This window comes from Bidens hawaiensis, unplaced genomic scaffold, assembly GCF_021521415.1.
Source record: "Bidens hawaiensis isolate Kalapana, Puna unplaced genomic scaffold, B.hawaiensis_p1.1 tig00051343_1, whole genome shotgun sequence".
NCBI classification, from domain to species: domain Eukaryota; kingdom Viridiplantae; phylum Streptophyta; class Magnoliopsida; order Asterales; family Asteraceae; genus Bidens; species Bidens hawaiensis.
The window spans coordinates 7,485-31,359 of record NW_027499201.1 but is presented as its reverse complement, the minus strand read 5'-3'; the positions used below and the strand labels follow the sequence as shown (position 1 = coordinate 31,359).

At 37.0% G+C, this 23,875-nt stretch overlaps 2 protein-coding genes across 4 annotated transcripts; both read right to left on the bottom strand.

The window, feature by feature from the left end:
- Window positions 1–1,807: 1,807 nt before the first annotated feature.
- LOC143598991 (proline--tRNA ligase, chloroplastic/mitochondrial-like) lies at window positions 1,808–6,148 on the bottom strand. 3 transcript variants are annotated; one of them, XM_077077064.1, is made up of 12 exons: window positions 5,843–6,148; window positions 5,656–5,712; window positions 5,013–5,123; window positions 4,783–4,869; window positions 4,576–4,689; window positions 4,277–4,483; window positions 3,397–3,534; window positions 3,114–3,275; window positions 2,841–3,040; window positions 2,674–2,757; window positions 2,418–2,582; window positions 1,808–2,108 (listed from the first exon to the last, which is right to left on the bottom strand). In XM_077077064.1, exons 1-11 carry the CDS (start codon window positions 6,134–6,136, stop codon window positions 2,441–2,443), a joined length of 1,596 nt encoding a protein of 531 aa, XP_076933179.1. In that variant the 5' UTR covers window positions 6,137–6,148; the 3' UTR covers window positions 1,808–2,108; window positions 2,418–2,440. The 3 variants fall into 3 exon arrangements, with proteins under 3 accessions (XP_076933179.1, XP_076933181.1, XP_076933180.1); XM_077077066.1 differs by having other exon boundaries at window positions 1,808–2,093; XM_077077065.1 differs by having other exon boundaries at window positions 1,808–2,090.
- A 14,960-nt stretch (window positions 6,149–21,108) lies between these two features.
- Window positions 21,109–23,213, bottom strand: LOC143598988 (scarecrow-like protein 8). The gene has a single exon (XM_077077062.1). The coding sequence runs from the start codon at window positions 22,933–22,935 to the stop codon at window positions 21,349–21,351; it is 1,587 nt and encodes a 528-aa protein (XP_076933177.1). The 5' UTR covers window positions 22,936–23,213; the 3' UTR covers window positions 21,109–21,348.
- Window positions 23,214–23,875: the final 662 nt, after the last annotated feature.

Here is a 23,875-nt window from a genome sequence, read left to right as displayed (position 1 = left end):
AAAATATAAGACTGTTTGTTTTTATAAGCTGATACTGTCTGCATAACTGTCAAACTTATCTCACAAGATAGAAGTCATTTATTCAAGTTACATCTAGTTTTTAGTCTTTGCTTGCCATGCCGATTTGGTTTTGGTGGGTGGTGGAAGGTGGTGGTGGTGGATGGTGGTAGTGGCGGTGGACGGTGGGTAGTGGCGGTGGATGGTGGTGGTGGACAATGGGTGGTGGTGATGGATGGTTTTGGTTGGCGGTGGACGGTGGTGGTGATGGATGGTGGTGGTGGTGATGGATGGTGGTGGTGATGGATGGTGGGTGGTGGACGGTGGTGGTGATGGATGGTGGTGGTGGTGGCGGACGGTGGTGGTGATGGATGGTGGGTGGTGGACGGTGGTGGTGATGGATGGTGGGTGGTGGACGGTGGTGGTGGCGGTGATGGATGGTGGTGGTGGTGGCGGTGATGGATGGTGGTGGTGGTGGGTGATGGATGGTGGTGGTGGCGGTGATGGATGGTGGTGGTGGTGGCGGACGGTGGTGGTGATGGATGGTGGGTGGTGGACGGTGGTGGTGATGGATGGTGGGTGGTGGACGGTGGTGGTGGCGGTGGATGGTGGTGGACGGTGGCGGCGGGGTACGGGGGTGGTGGTGGCGGCGTACGGTGGGTGGTGGTGTTGGCGGACGGTGGTAGGAGCAGTGGATGAGAGGGTGGCTGCAAAGGGAGAAGAGTAGGGTTTTTTTGTGAAGATGTTTTAAGCAAGATTTCCTTGCTTTTCTTTTAAGATGAAAGAAGATAACTTCAGATCTGTTTTAAGAAAAAAAACAAACAGTCTTCAAGGGTAATGTCTGCGCGCCTGCAGACATTAGCTCCCTTGAAGATGTTTGAAGAAAAAACAAACACCCCCTAAGAGATCAGCCATTCTCATACTATACCCATTCACAATCTCACATTATAAAATTAATTTCTCTCTCTTCAATTTACATAATTTAACTCATCCCAATCTTTTACACACATTCACAACTCATCCCAACTTAAAAAAAGTATTTTTTTAACGAAGTCCGTTTTTAATTAAATTTATGTCGGAATGTTCATAATTTTTTTTAAGAAATATCGTGTATTTAATTATTTTTTATTTAGAATATTAAAAGTTAATTGAATAATTAAGTTATTGGGGTTAGTTTGGATTGCAATCTGGTTTGCTCCACCAACCTAGATTGCCAATCTAGATTGTTTTATTTTCTTTTTCCAATTTCTTTTTTAACTTTGGGTCCACCAATCTCATTATGAGATTGCCAATGGGAGTAGTCTCAAGACCACATTTACCCTATCTTTTGCAAACGGTTAATAATACGTCTTATGTTATTGTTAAATCATCTAAATTTTACTTGTTAAAAGACATGAATATTTATATATTTTGACCCTTCCTAAATCCTTTAATTTAATCCATTTGACTTAAAACTTATATAACTAAATCAACGTCTTAATAGATAAATAGATCTTCTCGTATTTTAGTTATTTGTATAAGCAGATGGAATTTAAAGCTGCCCAGCTTGCTAAGACCAACCAAAACCTTAAATAACCAGTTAAGAATAGATTTGGTTCCAACACAATATAAACCGGACACAAACTTCTAGTCTAGTTATTCACTATAGCAAACGACATCCCGCCATGGAACAAAATAACATATCCAGTTTTGAGTCAACCCAAAAACTTAGCCTTTTCAAAACAAGAGCCAAAAACCGAACTGTTCACAACAGGCCCGGTTTGATCCATACCGGCTTGCAGTTAGCATAAATAGCAATGAAACAAAAGGCTTAATACAAGTAAAGATAACTAATGTATTAAAAGGCTTCACCAGATTTGTTTTTTACTAGTTTATAAGATTTTACTAGAATAACACATGAATACAAAAAAAATAAAATTTAAAACACATGATACGTTGATTATTGTCAAAAAATAATGAGTGCATACGAAAGAAACGTGTCTTTGTTAGCTATAGAGCAAGGTATTCCTCCACCTGTGTTGCTTTGATTCGACCACCTCGAACACACCTTCCTTTCCGATCTCTTGACGTATTTCTTTCTTCATTTTGCTAATCTACTACCGCTGACTTCGCTGCATAAAACATTTTTTACCATTACACCCTACATAATAATTAAAGATGCTGTGTTCCACCCAAATAAATGACATGAAAGAAGGCTGAAACAGGTATAAATCCAAAACCAAGTCAACTTAATGTGGTCGTGTGCCAAGTAGAAAACTGCCCTTGTATAATTGTATGCACTAGTATTATAATTTTGTCCGAATAACATAATACCACAATGTTACCGTACGATGTTGAGGATTTAAAGTATTATAGTGATTAGAGCATGTCTCTTTTTTAAAAAAAAAAAAAATAAAGAGTTAAAAGAATAGAATGAATACCTCATTCTGAATAGGGCAGGTGATCAGTAAGATTTCGCAAATATTGCAACTTCCTCAGCTGGACTACCAGTCATCAGACATGTTTTTGGTCCTTGAGGTTGATCGAAAGGAAAACACCTAATTGTTGCCCCGGTTTCTTCTTTGACCTTCAGTTCATCCTCATCACTTAAAAAGTCAACAGAAAGAGGTCAGATGTAGAAAGAATACATAAATAAGTATATTCACAAAGTTAAAAGATGTATCATATATAACATACCTTCCAACCCATGGACCCCTGGCCCATTTTCCCTGTGATATCGCCTCTTTGAGTTCATCATAAGAGCTCACATCCACAATATTGCTGAAGTAAGATCAATACTCGTTAGCCTTAATACCCTTTTGTGTCTTAATAAACATTGAAGTAAATTACTATATTGCCTATACCTATCTCGAAAAGCTATAGCTTTATCCAAAAGAGATGATTGGATTTCATCCAGCTTTTCTTTAACATAGGGTACAAGAACCGAAGACTCCATAGATATTCCAAAAACCTTCCCTGGTTTTCCAGGAATATCTCTTCTAGATATCACCACACTCTTGCTTGAAACATCACGCGGACCGATTTCAATCCTTAGTGGCACACCCTGCACAAGATAATTGTATTAAAAATAACTTTAGAAAACAATATTTACTTCAAAATTCTATTTTATATCTGACCTTCATTTCCCAGAAATTAAATTTCCATCCAGGTGTTCTTTGATCAGAATCATCTAGCTTTACTTTAATCCCAGCAGAATGAAGAACATCTTTGACCGACAATGCATCATCGAGAACTTCATCTTTCTCATTAGCTTTCTTCCAAATTGGTACAATCACCACCTTAGAATCATGAAACAAACTTGTCATGAAGATAAAATGATAATAAAAGTGCACTGAAAGTGTAACAATTCTGAAAGTAATAAATATTGTATCTTACAACATGTATATTAAAGAATAACACCTGTATAGAAGCCAGTCTTGGTGGAAGCATTAATCCAGCATCATCACCATGGGTCATGATGATACCACCAACAAATCGAGTACTTATAGCCCATGACGTTTGCCATACATGCTGCCTTTGACCATTTTCATCAGCAAACTGTAATAATGCAAAAACAATTTGGTTCTCAATAAAGTATTGGATTCTTAAGAAATCTATTCGCAAGCTAAATTCAGTACGCCTGTAAACGAACCAAAAGCTCAATGAACTGTTCGTGAACCATTCGACAGAAAATTCATTTATTTAATTAACACGAACATCATTTGTTCATTAAGTTAAACGAGCAAACATGAACACATGACTCGTTTAATCATTTAAATCCATTTATGTTAGTTCGTTTACATTCATTTACATATCTGTTTAAAATTTTCAGGTCCATTACAACTTAGTCTGGTTTTATGAAATTGAAATATCACCCATTACAATTTAGTCTAGATGTATTAATTTTTTAGGCCTAACAGTTTCATGTTCATGTTTACTTTAATTGGTTTTCGCTCGATTATTTTCATTTTTGTCTGTCTCAGTTCATCCCTGTTCAGTTACGTTCGTCCGATTACATTCGTGAACAGTTTATTTTCATAACAAACATATATGAGCAGGAAAACTCTGTTTGTTTAATCGTCCATGCTCGATCGTTTTTCCGGTTAAAGTTAAACAAACAAATACGAGCATGTCTCGTTCGTGCTCATTCGGTTCATTTACAATCCTAAAATCCAGTCAACAGCAACTAAAATTTTCGACCATAAGTACTAAATATTCTTCCTTTCTACTCCTTTTATGCATTCCAAACATTCCACAACAAATTAAAGTTATTAACATGAATTAAATAAGAAAAAAAAACCTGTGTTCCAAAGGCACGGGAAAAATTTTGCCCTAAATTGTGACTGGTTCCAGCCTGCAAGGCCTTACGGTCACCCATCATAGCTTCAATTGTATAAGTTCTATCTGCTCCAGCAAACGTCTCTACCCTCGATTTCCGACCCGGAATAACAGGTATTGCAGCTTGCTCATAAGCAAACTTTGTATAAACATCAATCATTTGCATCGCCTGCAATTTGAGAATCACAAACCTGTTAAAAGAGAACAAGAAGCCAAGAAGGTAGAGTCTTTTATACATAAAAGTTAATACAAATTACAAACCTCTCTTTCAGCTTCCTCTGGAGTAGCATGTGCAGTATGCCCTTCTTGCCATAGAAACTCAAGAGTCCTAATAAACGGCTTCGTTCGCATCTCCCACCGTGTAACATTCACCCACTATTAATAATAATTATTTTAAAGAAATAAGTACAGAGTGCTACAACTATAAACATGACAATGAGTAATTAAAGTATTAAACCAGATGAGAACCTGGTTGATCATAAGAGGAAGATCACGATAACTATGAATCCACTGAGTAAACATGTGGTTGACAATGGTTTCACTAGTAGGTCGAACCTGCACGAGCCTCACGAATTGCAAGAATCAAAGTCACACTCAGGTCTTAATTATCCAACTTAAAATTAACATTCCTAAAATTTCATTTCTATCCAAAATACATAAATTACAAAACAATCAAATAAGAGCAACTAAATAAGTACCACAAGTTTTTCTTCAAGTTCTTTCCCACCTCCAACTGTCACAAGAGCTAATTCTGGACTAAAACCCTCTACATGACTGGCTTCTTTCTCTATAAATGAATAAGGTATAAACTGCAGCCAATCACAATAGCTTTATCAGAATTAATAAAAAAGTAAACTCTATTATTAGTTCAGTTACAATTAAGGCTTTAAACAAACTGAAAGTTCCACAAACAGTTTATGAACTGTTCGGCAGGAAGCTTGTTTATGTTCGTCCGTGTCCATTCAATTGCGTTCGTGAACGTTCGATAATGTGTTTGTTTACGTCCATTTATGTTAGTTAACGTTTTGTTTATGTTTGTTCACTAAATAATGACTTTTCTAATCTTATTATATATAAGTATTATGTGATAAATTTATATGTACATTAACATATGAGTATAAATGCTAAAAGAAAAAAAACAACGCAAACTAGGTAGCCAGAGCGAACAGTTAACACTGACCACTGTTGGTTAGCAAATAACATCGTCTGTGTTCATTTCTGTTTGTTCGTTTCCTTAATGAATAAACAGGAATAAAAAATTCCGTTGAACAAGGCGTTGTTCGGTTTGTTTACAGCCCTAGTTACAACTAATAATCAATAGAGTTAATAGTTAATACATACCTGTGGAAAATACATGTTACTATGACCTGACTCTTTGAATTTAATGTTCAAATAATCCTGCAAAATCACACATAGGCTACGTTATAGAAAGGTTTCAGTTTCACTCTGTGTTCAGTTCATTTTCTCAATATGACTAAATTGACTGCAATTAACCACTTACAAACACCTACAGCATAATAATTACTACCTGAATTGCTTCCCAGATGGCATAACCGTAAGGTCGAATAACCATAGTACCACGAACCGGACCGTAATCAGCGAGTTCAGCCATGGAAATTACATCGAGGTACCACGCATTGAAATCCTGGGAACGAGGCGTGATGCCTTGCTCCTGAACAGCCGGAGCAACCTCAACCTTGGCGGTAGAACTGAGTTTCCGTACATTGAGGAGGTGGCTGCTGCGGCCACGGGGAAACAAGGATGAGCGGGCTGATGAGACGGAGACTATGGAAGTCAGACATGGAAGCCGCAGAGCCCCCATTTGTGTGCACAAATTATCACTACGGATGAGGGTTTTACTGTTTTAGCCAAATTTTGTCTTTGCATTATGGGTTGAGCAAAATCTATGGTTAGAGTGTAAACAGAGACGAGTTGTTTGCGAGTTACTCGAACTAGAATTGATAACAAGTTCAAAATGAGGTAGACTTTTTTTTTTCTTTAGCTCGAGCTGAGCCCTAGTCTCAGATAATGTGTGTTTAGTTATTGAGCTTAAGCTCCAAACTTGTATGAGAAGCTCGTCTAGACTTGTAGAGTCTTTCAGGAGCCTTGTGTCCTTTTTTTTTCTCTCTCGTTTGGACTTCTATGTATTAACTTCACACTACAGTTGAGCTTGAGCTGGACTTTGCCGAGTTTAAGGTGCTACACGAGCTCAAGCCGAGTTTAGGCTCGATTAAGGGTTCTCTTTAATAATATAAAAAATAATTAAAAACATGTGTAAATTAGTTAAATAAATAACAAACAAGTCGAGCCCGAGCTTTAAAAAACATCTTATGAGATGAGTTCGAGCTTTACAAAAAAAATTGAAATGAACTAGGCTCAGGCTGTTATAAGTCAAAACAATCCAAGCTCAAGCTCATTTACACCCCTATCTACGTATGGCTCAAGTAACCGACCCAACACAAAATGCGTCGGTCAATTAGAATAATTGTATTTGTAGATAAAATATTGTATCATTCAAATAACAAGTTCTAACCATAATATTTGGTGTTTTTTAATTCACTCTTATTCGGTAAGTTGTTTTCTTTTTTTTGATCAATTACGAGTTAGAGATTGTTTAGAACAAATTGGTTTAATACAACTTTGAGGTTGTTATGTTTGATTAATAACGTCATCGAGGATGTTTTACAACTTTCAATGTTCGAGTGTTGTTACATTATACATGTTTAATGGGTACAGTATACAAAATGCTGAATGAGTCTTTTAGTTGGGCCACCATTTATGTTTCTTTTCTTCAAATGGGCTGAAACCCAATATTTACATGCAATAAAATCAGACTCATGAATAATGATTTTAGATTTGCGAAAGTTAATTTGTCTACCCAATAAAAGTTTTATATGTGCCTAATTGATTAATTTTGAAAAGAGGTTTATTATTGAAATCTAACAACTTAGCTAAAGTAATATTATCTGCCAAATTAAATATAATGACTGTTAAGAGCTGCAAAATTAAATTAAGTTCTCTTTTAGATGAAGACGATGCCCTACCTTTGAGGGCGGCTTGTACTATTGATTTACGTAATTGGAAGAGTTATACACATGATTCAGAATTTCAAGAAAAGTAATATATAGAGTTTGAAAAATTACAAATAATTTGCAAGAACTACGTAAAAATTTAATAGTTAAGTGTTATGCTATGAGAAACTAATAACGAAGAAACTCGACCGAGTGATTAGAATTCTTTTGTGTATAACACTTGTGTTTTTGTATATAACTTATTATTGTGATATGATGGATTTATGATAGGTTCAAAAATTAAGAGGTAACAAGTATTATCATCTCAAGCGTTGTGATGAAAAGACAGCTCGGTTTTGAATAAACTTCAAATCAAAGTAAAGAAAGAATCAGCGTCCACGAAACTTTATACTAAAAGAATGAAACTTTTACGCTAAGTGGGTGAACCATACCGGTACTGATCCCGAAAGCGATACCAAAGGCCAAAAAAAAATACCAGTACCATACTGATTCCAAAACCGTTTCTAAAAGCAAAATTTTGGGAAATACCAGGACCGTACCGGTCTAGATACTTCAAAAAGTCTGTACCGGTACCCAATACCATTTTTTCATCCCTACTTAACATGCTTTTTTAAGCCACCAATGTCATGGAGATTACCCTGACATGTAGCAAGTCACCACAATCATTTAGTGAAAAACTACATGCATTCGTTGTCAAACCAAAAGCCATATAATGTTATACAGATTAGGCTTGCTCTAAAACAATTATTGATCTTGAAGAATTGAAACGGGTGTAATGTTATTGAACTCAAATGTTTTTGCTAAGTTAAACAGCCTTAATGATGTAAAATACTAATATGACGGTTTCAACATGTATTTTATGAGATTGTATGTCGTATAGTAGAAAAGAATGTTAGTGCATCATCGGGCTATTCTAACAGTTCATGGCATAGTTAATATTTAAAGTTTGAAGTTTTGAGCTATATATGGTTTTCTTTTAGCTTTTAGTAAAGTTGCCAATATATATTAGTTTTATTTGTAGAGTGTTTGCACTTTCATTGAAATTAATAGTTAAGGAATTGTGTAAATTCAATACTAGTCGTGTTTCAGCTTTGTGTTGGGTTTAGCTCTTGAACACGACCCAGTTAGCACTCATCAATCAGTAGGCCTCGCAACTTCTTTTTATTTTCTCCGAACGAGGGGTGATAATCACCATATAACCCTATTTGTCTCTTGATTGCCTCCTATCTTGTTGTTTAACTACTTGGCCGTTCCAACACTATTGACCTATATCTCCTTCATCTTGGCTTCATGTGAAACTTTTATCATCATTCAACACTTTATGACTGATCTTAATATTTGTATCACCACACCTTTCTTTTTCTTCATTTTGCCATTTGAATCCTAGTTGCCATTAAACCCTAGCCATCACTCAACTATAATGTTGACACTCAAAAATCTTGATATGTAACGTTAACCCTCACAACCCTCGACCTCTAATGACGACCCTTATATTGGTTTAAGTTTTTTTACCGATAAAAAATTAATCAATCGTCACTAAAATCTTAAACATTATACAAAGAAAAGGAATATGATATTAATTAACTTTAGTAATCCTCTGTCATGTCTTCTATTATTAAAGAATGTGTTTCTTGATCAACATCCACATAGAGAGAATCTAGTTTTTAATGCCGTACCGCAATAACATTCTAACAACTTGTGTTACATGCATTACACCTCGTACAAATGCCCATGAATAAAGGAGACATAAGTTGCTAGATATGGTGTAGACAGAAGCCATAAGTTCTAACATATTACCGATGGAAAATTTACTAAATGATTCAGATGATGCAGTCACACACACTGTAATACTGACGCATTTCATAAATTGCTCCAAGGCATTACATCACTTGCCTACACATTAATAAGATTGTAGTTATTTTCACCCCCCAACCTTATTTTCTATTTATTGCATACTGAAGTACATGTCCTGATGCAACATCACTTTTGATCCTTTTATCTATTTAATTCTTGAAAATATTAACATTTTAAAGTAGTATAAACTATATGAGCTTCAAGCTTAAGTTTGCCTTGCGGCCTGCGTGAATTTTTAAACTAGGTTCGCATTTGACTTGCTTATTTATTATTAATTATTATTATTATATGCTTTTAATTTATATAGAACTTAAGATATTATATTTTTAAGATTGTCGTAGCATTTGTTATTACATATTGTATTAACTAAATTTTTTTGTATTCGCATAAACAATATTCATGAGTTTAGTTAAATACACAAAATAAAGTTCTGGCATGACTCATTAATTAAATTTAATGGTGAAATTTTTTTCATATAATCGTCGGACTAGATCAAAGGTGATTCTAACCATATAAGTGATTACCTTTCACGATGAACAACGATGGGTTAATTGATTGATGTGCAGCCAGCAAGGACAAGAACAAGAACCGATATTTTAGGCGATGGTGAATCCAATTCGTTATGGGGCTTTCATAGACGATTGTATAAGGATCATGTACCACGATTTAATTGAATTATAATGATTGTTGTATGGTATAACCCTAAACGAGTATAGACGGTTGGTTATAATAAACAAATTTGTATCAAGCTGATCTTAATTTCTTAATTAACCACGTCGGTGATGCTCGTAAAAGGTAATATAAAGATTGTACAGATCAATTTCCAAGTTAATTACGAGGATTTAGGTTCAAGCAAACAAACGGGTTAAAGAAAGATTGGTTCCTAGAGTTATGATGTGGAAACATAAAGAGGTAAAACTATAGTTTATGGTGAATTGTGTATAGAAATGAAAGTTATAAATATGTTTCAAATAAATAATTAAAATTAATATTATAACAATTAATTTAACTCGATAAATACGGTATTTTATTTGATAAAATAACCCGAACATAAAAGCGGGTCAGGTATAATATATGGAGAATCCGAGTTGTTACACATAGATTCCAACAAGGAACCCGAATCACCTCTATTCATCAAGCTCTTGCCATTCCATTCTAAACAACATAGTCCGACAATTCGTTTGGCATACCTGACCCGTCAAACAAAACCCGGTTAATAAACATGGTGCTTTGGTTCAAGTAGTAAGGAGCCGGCATATTCGGGTCGGTAAGGAAGAGGAACAATATGATGTTTCGTCAATGGTATAAAACCCAAAATCACTGGTGTATTTTACATTTTCCGACCCGTCGTTAGTCGTTACCGGGTGTGGCGCTCGTGTGGTGGTTCATCGGACTGCCGGAGCACCAGGTCGGATTGTCGGTTATTGCATTTGTTGACAGCGGTTGGCTTCATCTTTGTGGTATATGCCCTAAGTGGCCTTCGTTATTAGGACATTACACACCCACACACAGACACGGAGAGAGAGAGGTGTGGGGAGAGAGAGAGAGTAATTAAAAGAAAAGACTGTCACGTAAGCTGCCACGTAATCAGATTTTTGACAACAACGCATGCCACTTCAGCATCATATTAACGGAGTTAAGGCTTCGTTAGTCAGGGACCATTAAAAACAAATACACCTTTAGTTGGAACTGCCACCCGACAAGTGTTAAGTTGAATGGGACTGTTATTTACCAATATGGTGTCACACCCCTATCTAAGGCCTAGGAGTGCGACCCATAAGTTAGTATCGTGTTTGTAAATAAATCAGAGCTGCATTTATTTGCGGAAGACTTATAAAACTTCAAGGATCAAAAGTATAATTTATATTTACATTCAAAAGACGGGATTATGAACACCCGTTTAAGTTAACAAAAGATTATATGTTTATAAATACAAACCACCATGTTAAGTTTACAAAAGAAATCCGAGCCATCGGATTTATATACAAAGCACTTCGATATCCCAAGCACTAAACTTGTTCACCTGCAAAATGTAAGAAAATACGTCAGCAACGAATGCCGGTGAACACGCTGACGCAAAAATATTTTCTTTTACTTAATTACTCCTCGAGGCTACGCCTGCCTCGACCCAACGTGGCTTAGGAATAACCAAGTCAAATAACACATTATAAATACGAGCCTCTACGCTAGGTCACCTCAGCAAACACCGCAGCGTTCGACTTAGTTAAGTACCCGTAAATATACACAACGGTCGTACTCTCTGCAGGAGAGCATCCTACGACCAAGGGTGGTGCGATCATGCACATACATCGCATAGTACCACCTATGTAAGGATCTAGACATACGTATACCACAGCCTGAGGGCTAGGTTTATACCCTTATTCATAATGGTTTTAGGAACACCAAGTTCCTTGTAAACAATTTCTTAAAGCAAGTTGACTCATTTTAAAATAAGTAAAAGTTTGGGGGCGTATTCACCTTGTCGCTTTAGGATCGGCTTCACTCACCGTCCAAGGGTCTTTCCCTTTCATTATCTCGCACCTATAGTACGAATATAAATATTTGTTAGTCGGATACACGATACGGCTTAAGACCTTTAGTCTTATATCTCAATCCTCGATTGAACCTTTAGTTCAATTCTTATTTACTTAAAAACCTCTTGTTTAAAAGTAAATTATAAACCTTTAGTTTATATTCAAAACCCGACGTTTCTTCTTCTCCAAGAAACGTAATCTTTTCTCTTATTATTTAAGAATACTCTTATTCATTAAATAATATTTCATAACAAAGAATATTTAGATATATACTTGCACACATATATACGTATCCAACAATATTCAATATTCATTCTTTTATTCATTTCTTTGTTATGTTTTCTTTTCTTTTATCGAGGTATCGAGTATAACCTCGACATAAGGCTTAAGCCTGGAATATAATATTAAATTATATTGAATTCGATGTTACGCCAAACCTTAATGGCGTATGGAAACTCTAGGGACTTGAGCAGCACTTCGACGCCGATTTACTTTTCTCGACACGCAAATTGAGGAACGCCAAATCTTTAACACTTGAGGTCACGACTTTCGAGGATTCTCGCCATTATAACACCTTCTTGATGAATGAGGGTGGAGGGTGGTATGAACTTCAAGGAAACGTCGGTACACAAACGAAATATTCGAGGCACACTTATCGAGGAAACGAGGCACGAACTTCTAGGTATTCTAGTGAGAGAGTAGTGAGATGTGAGAGCAGATTTGGATGTGAGAAATGAACTCCTCATGGCCGCTATTTATAGACGAAAAATTGTCTCCCATCGTGCTACGCGATAGGTCCCTGGCAAGCCTATCGCGTACCGCGATATAGCCTTGATGACGCAGAGATATAGGTATGCCACGTGTCGACACGTGGCAACAGTGTCGCCACGTGGTGACACGTGGCAGCACATCGTGCCACCGTGTGCCACGTGGCACACGTGTCACACTTTGTCAGACACCCCATCGCGATACGCGATGGAAGTCTCTTTTGACTCATCGCGTAGCGCGATCGGTCAGGAAAACCAAATTTTCATTTTTAACCCTCAAGTTTAGATTTTGGCAATTTTAGTCCCTAGACTTTGAAAAGTTGATACTTTGAACTCGAAATTTTCACGATGTTACATCCTCCCCACCTTGAAACAAATCTCGTCCTCGAGATTGCTTTACAAGAATAGTTGGGGTATTTCTTTTTCATTTCCGATTCGAGTTCCCAAGTATATTCGGGCCCTCTACGCGAGTCCCATTTAACTTTCACAATTTTCAAAGTTCTTCTTTTCAATTTCTTTGTTTTCGAATCTTCAATTTTAATTGGACGTTCTATGAATTTTAAATTTTCGTTTATTTCTACATCTTTCAATGGCATCGCCAAAGATTCGTCGGTCAAACACTTACGCAGATTCGAAACATGTAATACATTATGTATACCTTGCATTTCCTCGGGCAGTCGCAATTGGTATGCAACAGTGCCGATTTGTTCAAGTACCTCGAAAGGTCCAACGAATCGAGGACTCAATTTTCCTTTCTTGCCGAAGCGAACAACGCCCTTCCAAGGCGAGACTTTCAATAAAACTTTATCACCGACATTAAATTCTAACGACTTACGACGGACATCGGCATAACTCTTTTGACGATCACGTGCCGTCTTAAGTCGTTCACGGATTTGGAGTATTTTTTCGGTAGTTTCTTGGACTATCTCGGGTCCAGATAATTGATTATCTCCGGTTTCAGACCGACATACGGGCGTCCTACACTTTCGACCATATAACGCCTCGAATGGTGCGGTTTGAATACTTGCGTGATAGCTATTATTGTATGAAAATTCCATTAGGGGTAAGTGGTCATCCCAACTTCCACCTAAGTCTATCACACAAGCGCGGAGCATATCTTCCAACGTTTGAATAGTCCTTTCGCTTTGCCCATCGGTTTGTATATGATAGGCGGTGCTAAGGTTCAACTTCGTACCCAGAGCTTGTTGGAATCTTTTCCAGAAATGAGACGTAAATCGACTGTCTCGGTTAGATATTATAGATAGCGATACCCCATGCAAAGCGACAATGGTGTTTACATAGATACACGCTAATCTATCCATAGAATACGACTCATTTATGGGTATGAAGTGTGCAGATTTTGTTAAACGATCCACAATCACCCAAATTGCATTGTGTTGTCGAGTCGTCTTCGGGAGTTTAGTAATAAAATCCATAGTGATTAACTCACACTTCCAAACGGGAAGTTCGGGTTGCTGAAGCAATCCCGAAGGCTTTTGATGTTCAGCCTTGACTTTCAAACACGTCAAACATTTCGCAACATGCGAAGTGACATCCCTTTTCATTCCGTTCCACCAATAGTTCGCCTTTAGGTTGTGGTACATCTTATCACCTCCGGGATGCATAATGTATTTTGACTTGTGAGCTTTGTTCAAAATTTTCTCACGCAACCCTTCAATGATTGGTACCCAAATCTTATTCCCGAGTCTAAGGATACCATCATCACCCTTGACTAACGAGTCAATGGTACCATTACGTTTTTCGTCAGAAATTTGGTTTTCGTTGATTGCCTGAGTTTGAGCCAATTTGATTTGCTCGATAAAATCGATTTGAATTTCTAGCCTTAACGCTCGGACTCTTTTTGGCTTTTCGTGCTCTTTACGACTTAAGGCATCGGCCACGACGTTGGCCTTACCTTCGTGATAAATGATCTCACAATCATAGTCGTTGAGAGTTTCCATCCAGCGTCGTTGGCGCATGTTCAATTCTTTTTGATCAAAGATATGTTTCAAACTCTTATGATCAGTGTACACGGTAAATCTTACTCCATAGAGATAGTGCCTCCATATCTTAAGTGCAAAGATTATGGCTCCTAACTCTAGATCGTGAGCCGTGTAATTCTTTTCATGTACTTTAAGTTGTCGAGAGGCATAAGCGATAACTTTCTTGCGTTGCATTAGTACACATCCCAAACCCGAGTGAGATGCGTCACTAAAGACTACAAAATCCTCAGTACCTTCCGGTAAGGCCAAAATAGGTGCTTGGGTGAGTTTTTGTTTAAGTATATCAAACGCCTCTTGTTGCTTCGTTCCCCATTCATATTTGATGTTCTTACGGGTTAAAGAAGTTAAGGGAACAGCAATTCGAGAAAAGTTCTCGATAAACCTACGGTAGTAGCCGGACAAACCTAAGAAACTTCGGATCTCGGTTGGCGACTTTGGAACCTCCCACTTAGAGATAGCTTCAATCTTAGCGGGGTCCACTTGTATACCGTTGACGTTAATGACATGACCAAGAAATTGCACCTCGTGCATCCAGAAATCGCATTTTGAGAACTTAGCGTACAACTTCTCGGTCCTAAGAATTTAAAGCAACGTTCGAAGATGGATTTCATGATCGGCCTTGGACTTAGAATAAATAAGTATGTCGTCGATGAAGACGATAACAAATTTATCCAAGTAAGGCTTACAAATACGATTCATCATGTCCATGAATGCGGCCGGAGCATTAGTAAGTCCAAATGGCATGACCGTGAACTCATAATGTCCATACCTTGTTCGAAACGCGGTCTTGGGAATGTCTTCAGATTGGACTTTGAGTTGGTGATAGCCGGAACGAAGATCGATTTTAGAAAAATAACTAGCACCTTGAAGTTGGTCAAAAAGATCATCGATACGAGGGAGTGGATATCGGTTTTTGATTGTGACTTTATTTAACGCACGATAGTCGATGCACATTCGCATGGAACCATCTTTCTTCTTAACGAATAGAATTGGTGCTCCCCAAGGCGAAGAACTTGGTCGAATGAAACCTTTCTCAAGTAGCTCGTCGAGTTGCTTCTTTAACTCTTTCATTTCGGTTGGCGCTAAGCGATATGGAGCTTTGGCGATCGGAGCAGTACCGGGAATAAGATCAATTCTAAACTCTACTTCACGATCGGGAGGAATTCCAGGAAGTTCATCAGGAAAGACGTCAGAAAAATCAGAAACGATAGGGACGTCTTGAATTTGTTTTGGCTTAGACTCTTCAGTGACGTAGGCCATGAATGCGAGGCATCCTTGATTCAAACATTTGTTAGCTTTAATCATGGAGATTATGCTAACTTGGCCAGCGTCTTTGTCCCCTTCAATTCAAATTGTTCATTTATCGGGGGCTTGGAGTTCCACAATTGTGCTATTGCAGATGATACGGGCATGGTTATCGGATAACCAATCCATACCAAGTACAATATCAAAACCAGCCAAACTCATGGGTAACAAACAAATAGGTAAGATATAACCAGCTAAAAGGATTTTTCCGTTTTCAAAAGCTTCGGAGATTTTAACGATTTCGCCACTAGCAGTCTTGACGCTTAGAGTTTTATCTAATTTAGTTAATGGTTCATTTAATAGACTACAGAAACTATAATCTATAAAACTCAAATTCGCACAAGTCGAATAAAACTCTAGCATAGGTGTCGTTGACTAGAAACGTACCGGTTATGGTTTCCGGCATGTCGGCGGCCCTTTTTGTGTCGAGTACGAAGACTCGAGCGTTTCCTTTCTTGTCTTTGCCACTTCCACCAGCACCACCACCGACGGGTTTGTTCTTTGGGCACTCGAAGCTTAGATGTCTCATTTCCTTGCAGTTGTAGCAAGTCATTTTCTTTTTCCAGCAATCCGCAGCATCATGACCCGTGCGATTGCATGATTCACACACTTTAGAAGGCGGGGCAAAGTTGCAACGTCCCCTATGATACCTCTTACAAGTCTTGCATTGTGGAGTGTTTGAATTGAATCGGCTTTGGTTCACGCCCTTGCTTTTGAATCGGTTATTTCCTCCACTTGTCCTTCCTTGAGTTGTTGGCATCGTAACCTTCTTGTCTTCTTCTTTGTTACGAACCATGCCGCTCATTAAATAACCGGCCAACTCCATTGCAGAGTCAGCGGCTTGTGGTAGGTGAGACCTTACCATGTGGCGGATTTCCTGCGGAAGTCCCCAAATATATCTCGTGACTTTGCTGGACTTGGGGTTAACCAGCTGGGGCACTAGGCGACAATACTCATGGAATTTAGTATTGTATTCGCGGAGGTTTGTCCCAATCACCTTGAGATTCAAAAATTTCGTTTGAATCTGGTCGGTTTCGTGCATGGGACAGAACTTAGCCATCAACAAGGCTTTAAAATCTTCCCAACTCATACCATACATTACATCTCTTCCTTTGCTCATTAACAGAGCATTCCACCACTCTAACACTTCACCTTTGAACATTAAAGCAGAGTATTGGATTTTCTCCACTTCGGAACATTTACTTGGGATAACGATTGTTTCCATCTCTTCTAGCCACCTCACAGTTGAAATGGCTCCCTTGTCAACATGGAACTCTTTTGGTCCATAGTATTTGAAGTCTTTAAAAGAACAACCACTTATCTTGAGTTTCTTAAACTCACGTCTAACATCACCATTGGCATTAGACTCATGTACACTCTCTTCAACATGAGATGGGTTCGGACGGGATTTTTCGGATTTATGAGAGGGATGAACAGACGGATTAGCAGATCGAGAATTTCTAGTTTGCCTAGAATGAGTCCTATTTAAAGATTCTTCTCTAACAGCATCTTTTATCATCTTTTGTATTTTGTTCATATATTTTTCGGGAATATCTTCCTCTCTCTTATTTTCGGGGCCTTTCCCCTTAGCTTTTATCTCTCTCTCTTTACGAGCATTTTCGTTATTATTGCTTTGTTCAGACATTTTCTTTTCAATATGTCTTTTAACTGAAATTTAACAAATTTCTTATATTAAACACAAGTTTATTTATTATACATATATATCTCATGGATATATATATTTTACAATACATATATATCGTTTCCACGATATATATTACTGGTCCTATCATTACATTTAGAACGTTTCATATGTTCTTTAATGATATGACAAAGGCACGACAAGTTTTAATGATATGGTAAATCCGGTCGGAATCAATATTCGAACCCAGAACATCCGAGTCATCCATCATGTTCATGGCCATGAAGGCAAGCCCCGCTGGTTAGCATCATTATACTATTTAAACAACTAAAACATTCTTATTAAATGAATAAATGAATAGTAAGTATTCCGTACAGGTACAACATACTCACATTTAATAATTATCTATACTATATATAAAACATGAGTTAGGGACCTCTATGTACCAAACTCAATTCTTTACATCTTTCTTTCTTTTAACATAAACTTGCAGCTTTAGTCCCTCAACTTCATTACATTTTTTGTAAAGTTTAATAATAGTTACACAAATGCCCCATAAAAAAACCAACTACCCAATGACTTTTTAACGGCCATAACTTTTTCACACGTTAATGTTTTTTCAAAAAAAATATATCATAAAAACGAGCATTTTATTCTCTTTGATTTGAGTATGATATTGCTATAATTTTTTTAGTTTTAAAACGATAACATGTTACGCGCTTACGATTTAGAACCGAGTAACAGGTTGAGTCGGGCGAGCTCAGGTCATTTGTAAAAGTACAATAGGGTAGGAATGAGTCAATACAAAAAATGGTTAATTTGGTTCGAGTTCGAGTCGAAAGGGGCCAGGTCAGAACAATGTCGACTCAGAATAGGTTTGGGGCCAAAACAGATTGGTTTAGAAAAATGATGTATTTCAAATTAATGTATATTTAATGTGTGCCTTTTGATTTTCGTTACAAGTTACGCAAATACCGTTGTTTAAATATACCGGGCCCGATAAATACGTGTCCAGTCCCACGTAGCACCCTACACTGTTAATCACCATGAATTACACGCGTGGTGTTGGTTAAGCATGTTCCAATGTCGGTAACGTGCATTCCAGCCGGGTTACGTGTGTTCAATATTTGATAACACGCAACTGGCTTTGCACGAGTTACGCGGTCCAATTTTAGGCTACATGTGCACTGTCACCAGGTGACGTATGTACCAACACGGACTATGCGTTCACTGTGGAGTTGCGCGTGCCCCCGCTGCATCGTGCGAGCACCCAACTAGTATATTCAAATGTCCATGTTAATTAGTGTTTTTTTTGGCATATGCACAAAATTGTGTTTAGAATGGTTTAACATATTAGGTTGTTTAAATTACTCTAAACAAAGTTAAATATAATTTTCTTATTATTTGTAGAAATATTAATTCTAGAATTCTTATTTAATGAAGTGCCAGGAACTCATTGATGTTGTGTTGGAAAAAAAAACATGTTTCCTATACTAACTATGCTACTTTTTATAAAACGGTAGAGGTTAGAAATTATCTACTACTTATCCGAAGGTCAATGGTGGAAACAAAGTTTCAGTCGTTCAACCGACTCTTTTCTTTAAGATCACATGTCGGTAAACACGGCGCTTTAAATTGGTTCTACCTGCTGTCGTATTCGAACCAATAACGATTGTATAAAACTGATTTTCTTAACCACTAAACAAAATTATTTTACAACATTTGAATTGTAATTATAATTACAAATATAAATAGATAACTTAAGTTCTATAAAGCAACACATTTGGTCGTGTTTATCTTCCCACATATACATAAAACATTGCATACATGGATGGTTAACTTTATTAGCCATTTATTAAAGAAAAAGTAATCCAATAAGTTAGACTAGTTTTGTTATTTTGTTAAACTATTAGCATTTTATTTAAAAATTTAATAACATCATTTTCATCTACCACATAAACTTTGGCCTGGTTTGATAAGATCTAGCAAGTTATCATACAAAATTTTGTGATAATAACTTTTCTTTAAAAAAAACCCACCAAACTACTACAATAGTGGAGCCCTTTAATGACTGACACCCAGGGGCGGATCCAGCATACAAACGGGTGGTTCCCCGGAACCACCCGAGTTTCGAAATAATAGTGTACGGATATATAGAAGACGCGTAGGAACCACCTTATAAATTAAGAGGGAACCACCTAAAAAAAATTCCTGGATTCGCCACTGCTGACACCTAAGCAATAAAAACATACATTAGAAAGGTCCATGCCCACTTTCTAACGAGCGGTATGTGACACATTTACAAATAAGTGTACGCAACAATATGCTGTTAAATATGTTTTTAATTCCACAGTAATTTATATTTTACACGTAAAGACAATTACAAAGTTATTATTAAATAATATATGTTGTAAAATCAGTTAGGAGATGATAATTGACAAGCATTTAATCATGTATGGTTTGTTTTGATTTTACCAAATTCACTGTCACATGTTAAGAAAATTGAAAAGGGCCAAATGTTTTAAAAATCGGTAAAGACAGGCTGAAACCGATTGAACCAGATTCCAAGTAAGGGTAATTTTGAGCTTGATTTATTGGGGATACGCTATGCTCCCTGAACCACTGGTTTTTCTTTAAACACTGGATTAAACCACGATCCGGTTTAAGCCCAAGACTTTTCTATAAAAAAAATAGTGTCCCGTTTTTACTTTTAGCATGCGATTACAATTTTAGCCTAGCTAAACCGCAAAGACTGAAAGATTTTAAATGAATATATTAACTATCGTAAACAAGTGGACTATTTTTTATTATTAAATAATGTACTTTTGGATTAACCGCTTTTGGTTCTTATGGATTATTTTTCCAGGATTATTGTGTGATTATTATTTTTTTGTCATGGAATAATGTACTTTTAAATTATTTTTGAGTTGAAATTGCATTTTTATTAAATTATTGGGTTAACTAGTCAACCCAGTTGAACATCCCGGTACAACATGATTTAACCGGTTATACTATTTTCAAGCCCAAAGCAGCTCGATGTAAAAACCGGTTTTAACTGGCTGGTTGAATTGATAAATGGATTTCGTACATGGGCTCACCATACTAAAACTTCAAATCGGCCAGTTTTCCTAAAATACTGGTTTAAACCATTAAGCTGGTTTTAGCCCAAAAGATTTTTTACAATTTGTCGCCCATATTTTTAAAAAAATTCATATTTTAACTAAACAATTATAACTATTTGATTTCAATTTCTATCTTTCTGGTAACTGACAATTAAAATTTGAAAGACAAAACGTAGTCAATTAAACAAGAGCTATTGCCTATTGAAGCTTCAATCTCAAATCCATTCTCTAGCGTAATGGAGAGCCCAAATGGTATTGCAACTTGCATTTTGTTCCAATATTCTAAGTTGCAATTTGACATTCAACCATTTAATTGGAAATAATTTACAATAAAATCGAGTGTTTTTGAATTGTTTTTTGTTTATGGATTAATTTTCGGATGACTTTTTTAATTATAAAATTATGCAACTCTGTGTTATCTTTTGTGTTGAATTTTAAAACCTCCCGCTACATTCAATTAAACCAGTTTTATCATTTTTTTAGCCAAACCGATACAAATAAAGAATGGTTTTTAAAACATTAATTTTAAAACTTTTCCAAAAGGCCTTTGTTAAACACACATGTACAAAGATGTTAAACCAAACAATGTATACATGAACACATATGCTCCCAAACTTGTAGGTTCCAAGTACCAACTTTTACACGTTGACCCCACAATCAAACGCCACGTTTATTCCTTTTTGCTTAGGTGCAATTACACAACTAACCCAAACATCAAATAACTAATTATAATCATAATTAAACCTATAATACATTAATCAATTAATTTAAAAATTTATTGCCAAGCAGACACAATGGTGAGCGTCCTTCCCAACCACCCAAATCCAACCCCACCCGAATCCTCTTTCACACTAAAACCCGGGTTGCCACGTGTCCCCGAGTTCACCTTTGACTTCAACGAGTCAACCGTAACTTGACTCACCGGTTTTTGATCAAACCCGGCCATCCTCAACCGGGCCCGCCATTTGCCAAACACTTCGCATCTTTCAACACGGTCCCTACCTTCACACGCAACCGAGTTCACTATTCTCCGACTCAGTCCTTCCTCAATCTTAACTCGGTCCAGGTTATCCTTCGGGATCGTCGCGTCGAACGAGTCCACAAACGTCTCGTAATAACCAAACACCTCGTTCGCACGCGCTGTGAACGAGGCAGTATTCGTGTTCAAATCCTTCTCTGCCACCGTCACCACTGATGGTGCCAGAGCCTTCACGCGACGGAGAATCTCGTCTCTGAGATTCTCCATGCTAACACTTTCGTCGGGGAATTTATTCAACTTAAACGCGAAATTCACCGCCAAAACGTCCCCGTCTGCAATCGCTAATCCTTGTTTACTAATTTGCGATAACTTAAAATCCAAAACGTTATAAACAAAAGCAACCCCAAATTTATTCGCAAGCAATTTAAGTCCATCACCAACAAGCGTCAACCTTTCCACGCCTCCGTTACCGAAATGTTTAAACGTAGTCAGCTTTATCGTAAGAGGTATCCCGTTGTCAGCCCTACGCGCTGCAGCAATCGCGTGAATCAAGTAAACATATTGTAACCCGTGCCCTATGTCAAAATCCACCACATGAATATTTCTCTCAGGTCGACCCGAACACGACACCGTTTGCATAATAACATTATTAGCCGCAACAAAAGCTAGCTTAAAACACTGGGACTTATCGTACAACAATTGAGTCGACATAATGTGTTCCTTTTGGAACAACTCCGTCGAGTTGGACTGTAGTCCAACGTGCGCACGCGTCCGTAGAGCTGACGCTACATGAAATCCTACTCGTTGTTCAGGAGTCCCACGCGCGTTGGAACATTGTTCCACGCGCGTGATTAACTCCGTCGCATGGTCCAACTTCCCGTCCGTTATCGCCTCGGCCGCGTCCGATATTAATTGCTTTAACGAAACCGTTGCTGAAGATGACGCACACGAAGATGAAGACGACGTCGTTGGAGACGGAGATATTTTTTTCACCTGAACCGGGTTCATTAACTTCCGAACCGTTTCGGGCCAGTCGCTGTTATCTGTCACACCCGAACCTACGTCGTCTTCATCGTCAAACAAAAGCTCTTTTTCTATTTGTTGTAATCGACTCAACGTATCTGACCGCAGTTGAGAAACAGAAGATGATGAAGACATATTAGAAACTGAAGAAACATCCGGCGTCTGTTGATTATTATTATTATTATTAATATTATTATTATAATTATAAACTCTGGGTTTCACGTTTCTCAAATAAACCGGTGGTTGCTGGCGGAACTGGTTTTGTTGTTGGAATTCAGCTAACGATCGTTTTCCGATGAAAGAGCCGGAGATAATATTATTGAAGAAGCCTGGATACCGGCCGGGAAAGCCAGACGACATTGTCGCCGGAGTTAATATGAATTAATGAAAAGCAAAAGGGTCTGTGAATATTAATATGATCGGAAAGCAAGAATTGGAAGGATTCTTGTTTTTATAACGGAAGAGTAATAATAAAATGGTGTTCCAAGTGGCTTATAAAAAGCTTCCTTTTATTGACTGGAGCCACGTATAACAATAATAATAATATTATATGTTCTACAGTATACGGTTTTGTTATTTAATTGGAAATTAAATATGGAGAGGTAATGTTGGATGCACAATAATATCTACGGTTAAAAAGTTATGATTTATTGTTTTGCAATAACTAATATATATAAATTGTTTGGTTGGATTTTGATATGGTTGGCATAAAATATGATTCGATATAGTGGAATACTAAATACAAACACCAATATTTTTACACGTTACTTAAATTGTGTAGACAAAGGTTTTAGATATGGTATTTTGTTGATAAGTTTTTAAATCGTGTAATGAGTTTGTTGTCGGAAAATATTTCGCGCATAAACTAAAGCAATAATCGGATAAGAAAGAAAATGATTTATAGAAGAACGTAAGATTCTTTTGTGTGAAATTTAAAGTAAGAAACTATATTAAGATCAGTTTATATGATGTTTTTTTTATAAGTGATTGAACCACCACAATGTTTAGGTAGGTTGTTAGCATATGGCGACCGTTACAACAGTTAATTAATGAACCATCGCAATGCTTAATATAACTTTAGATACAAAACTATAAGAATCTAAAACATAACGATTATATTGTGATTGCCAAATAAAGTCGGAGAGAGATAACTACTTTACATGACGTGACTGTTTCATAATATTTTCATCATTTTCTAATTAAATCTAGTTACTTATTGAACTTTCCTCGCATTGTATGAGCTAATAAGTTATTCTATGTGTCTTTAAAGTTCTTAATTTGACTTGAAAATTGGTTAAGA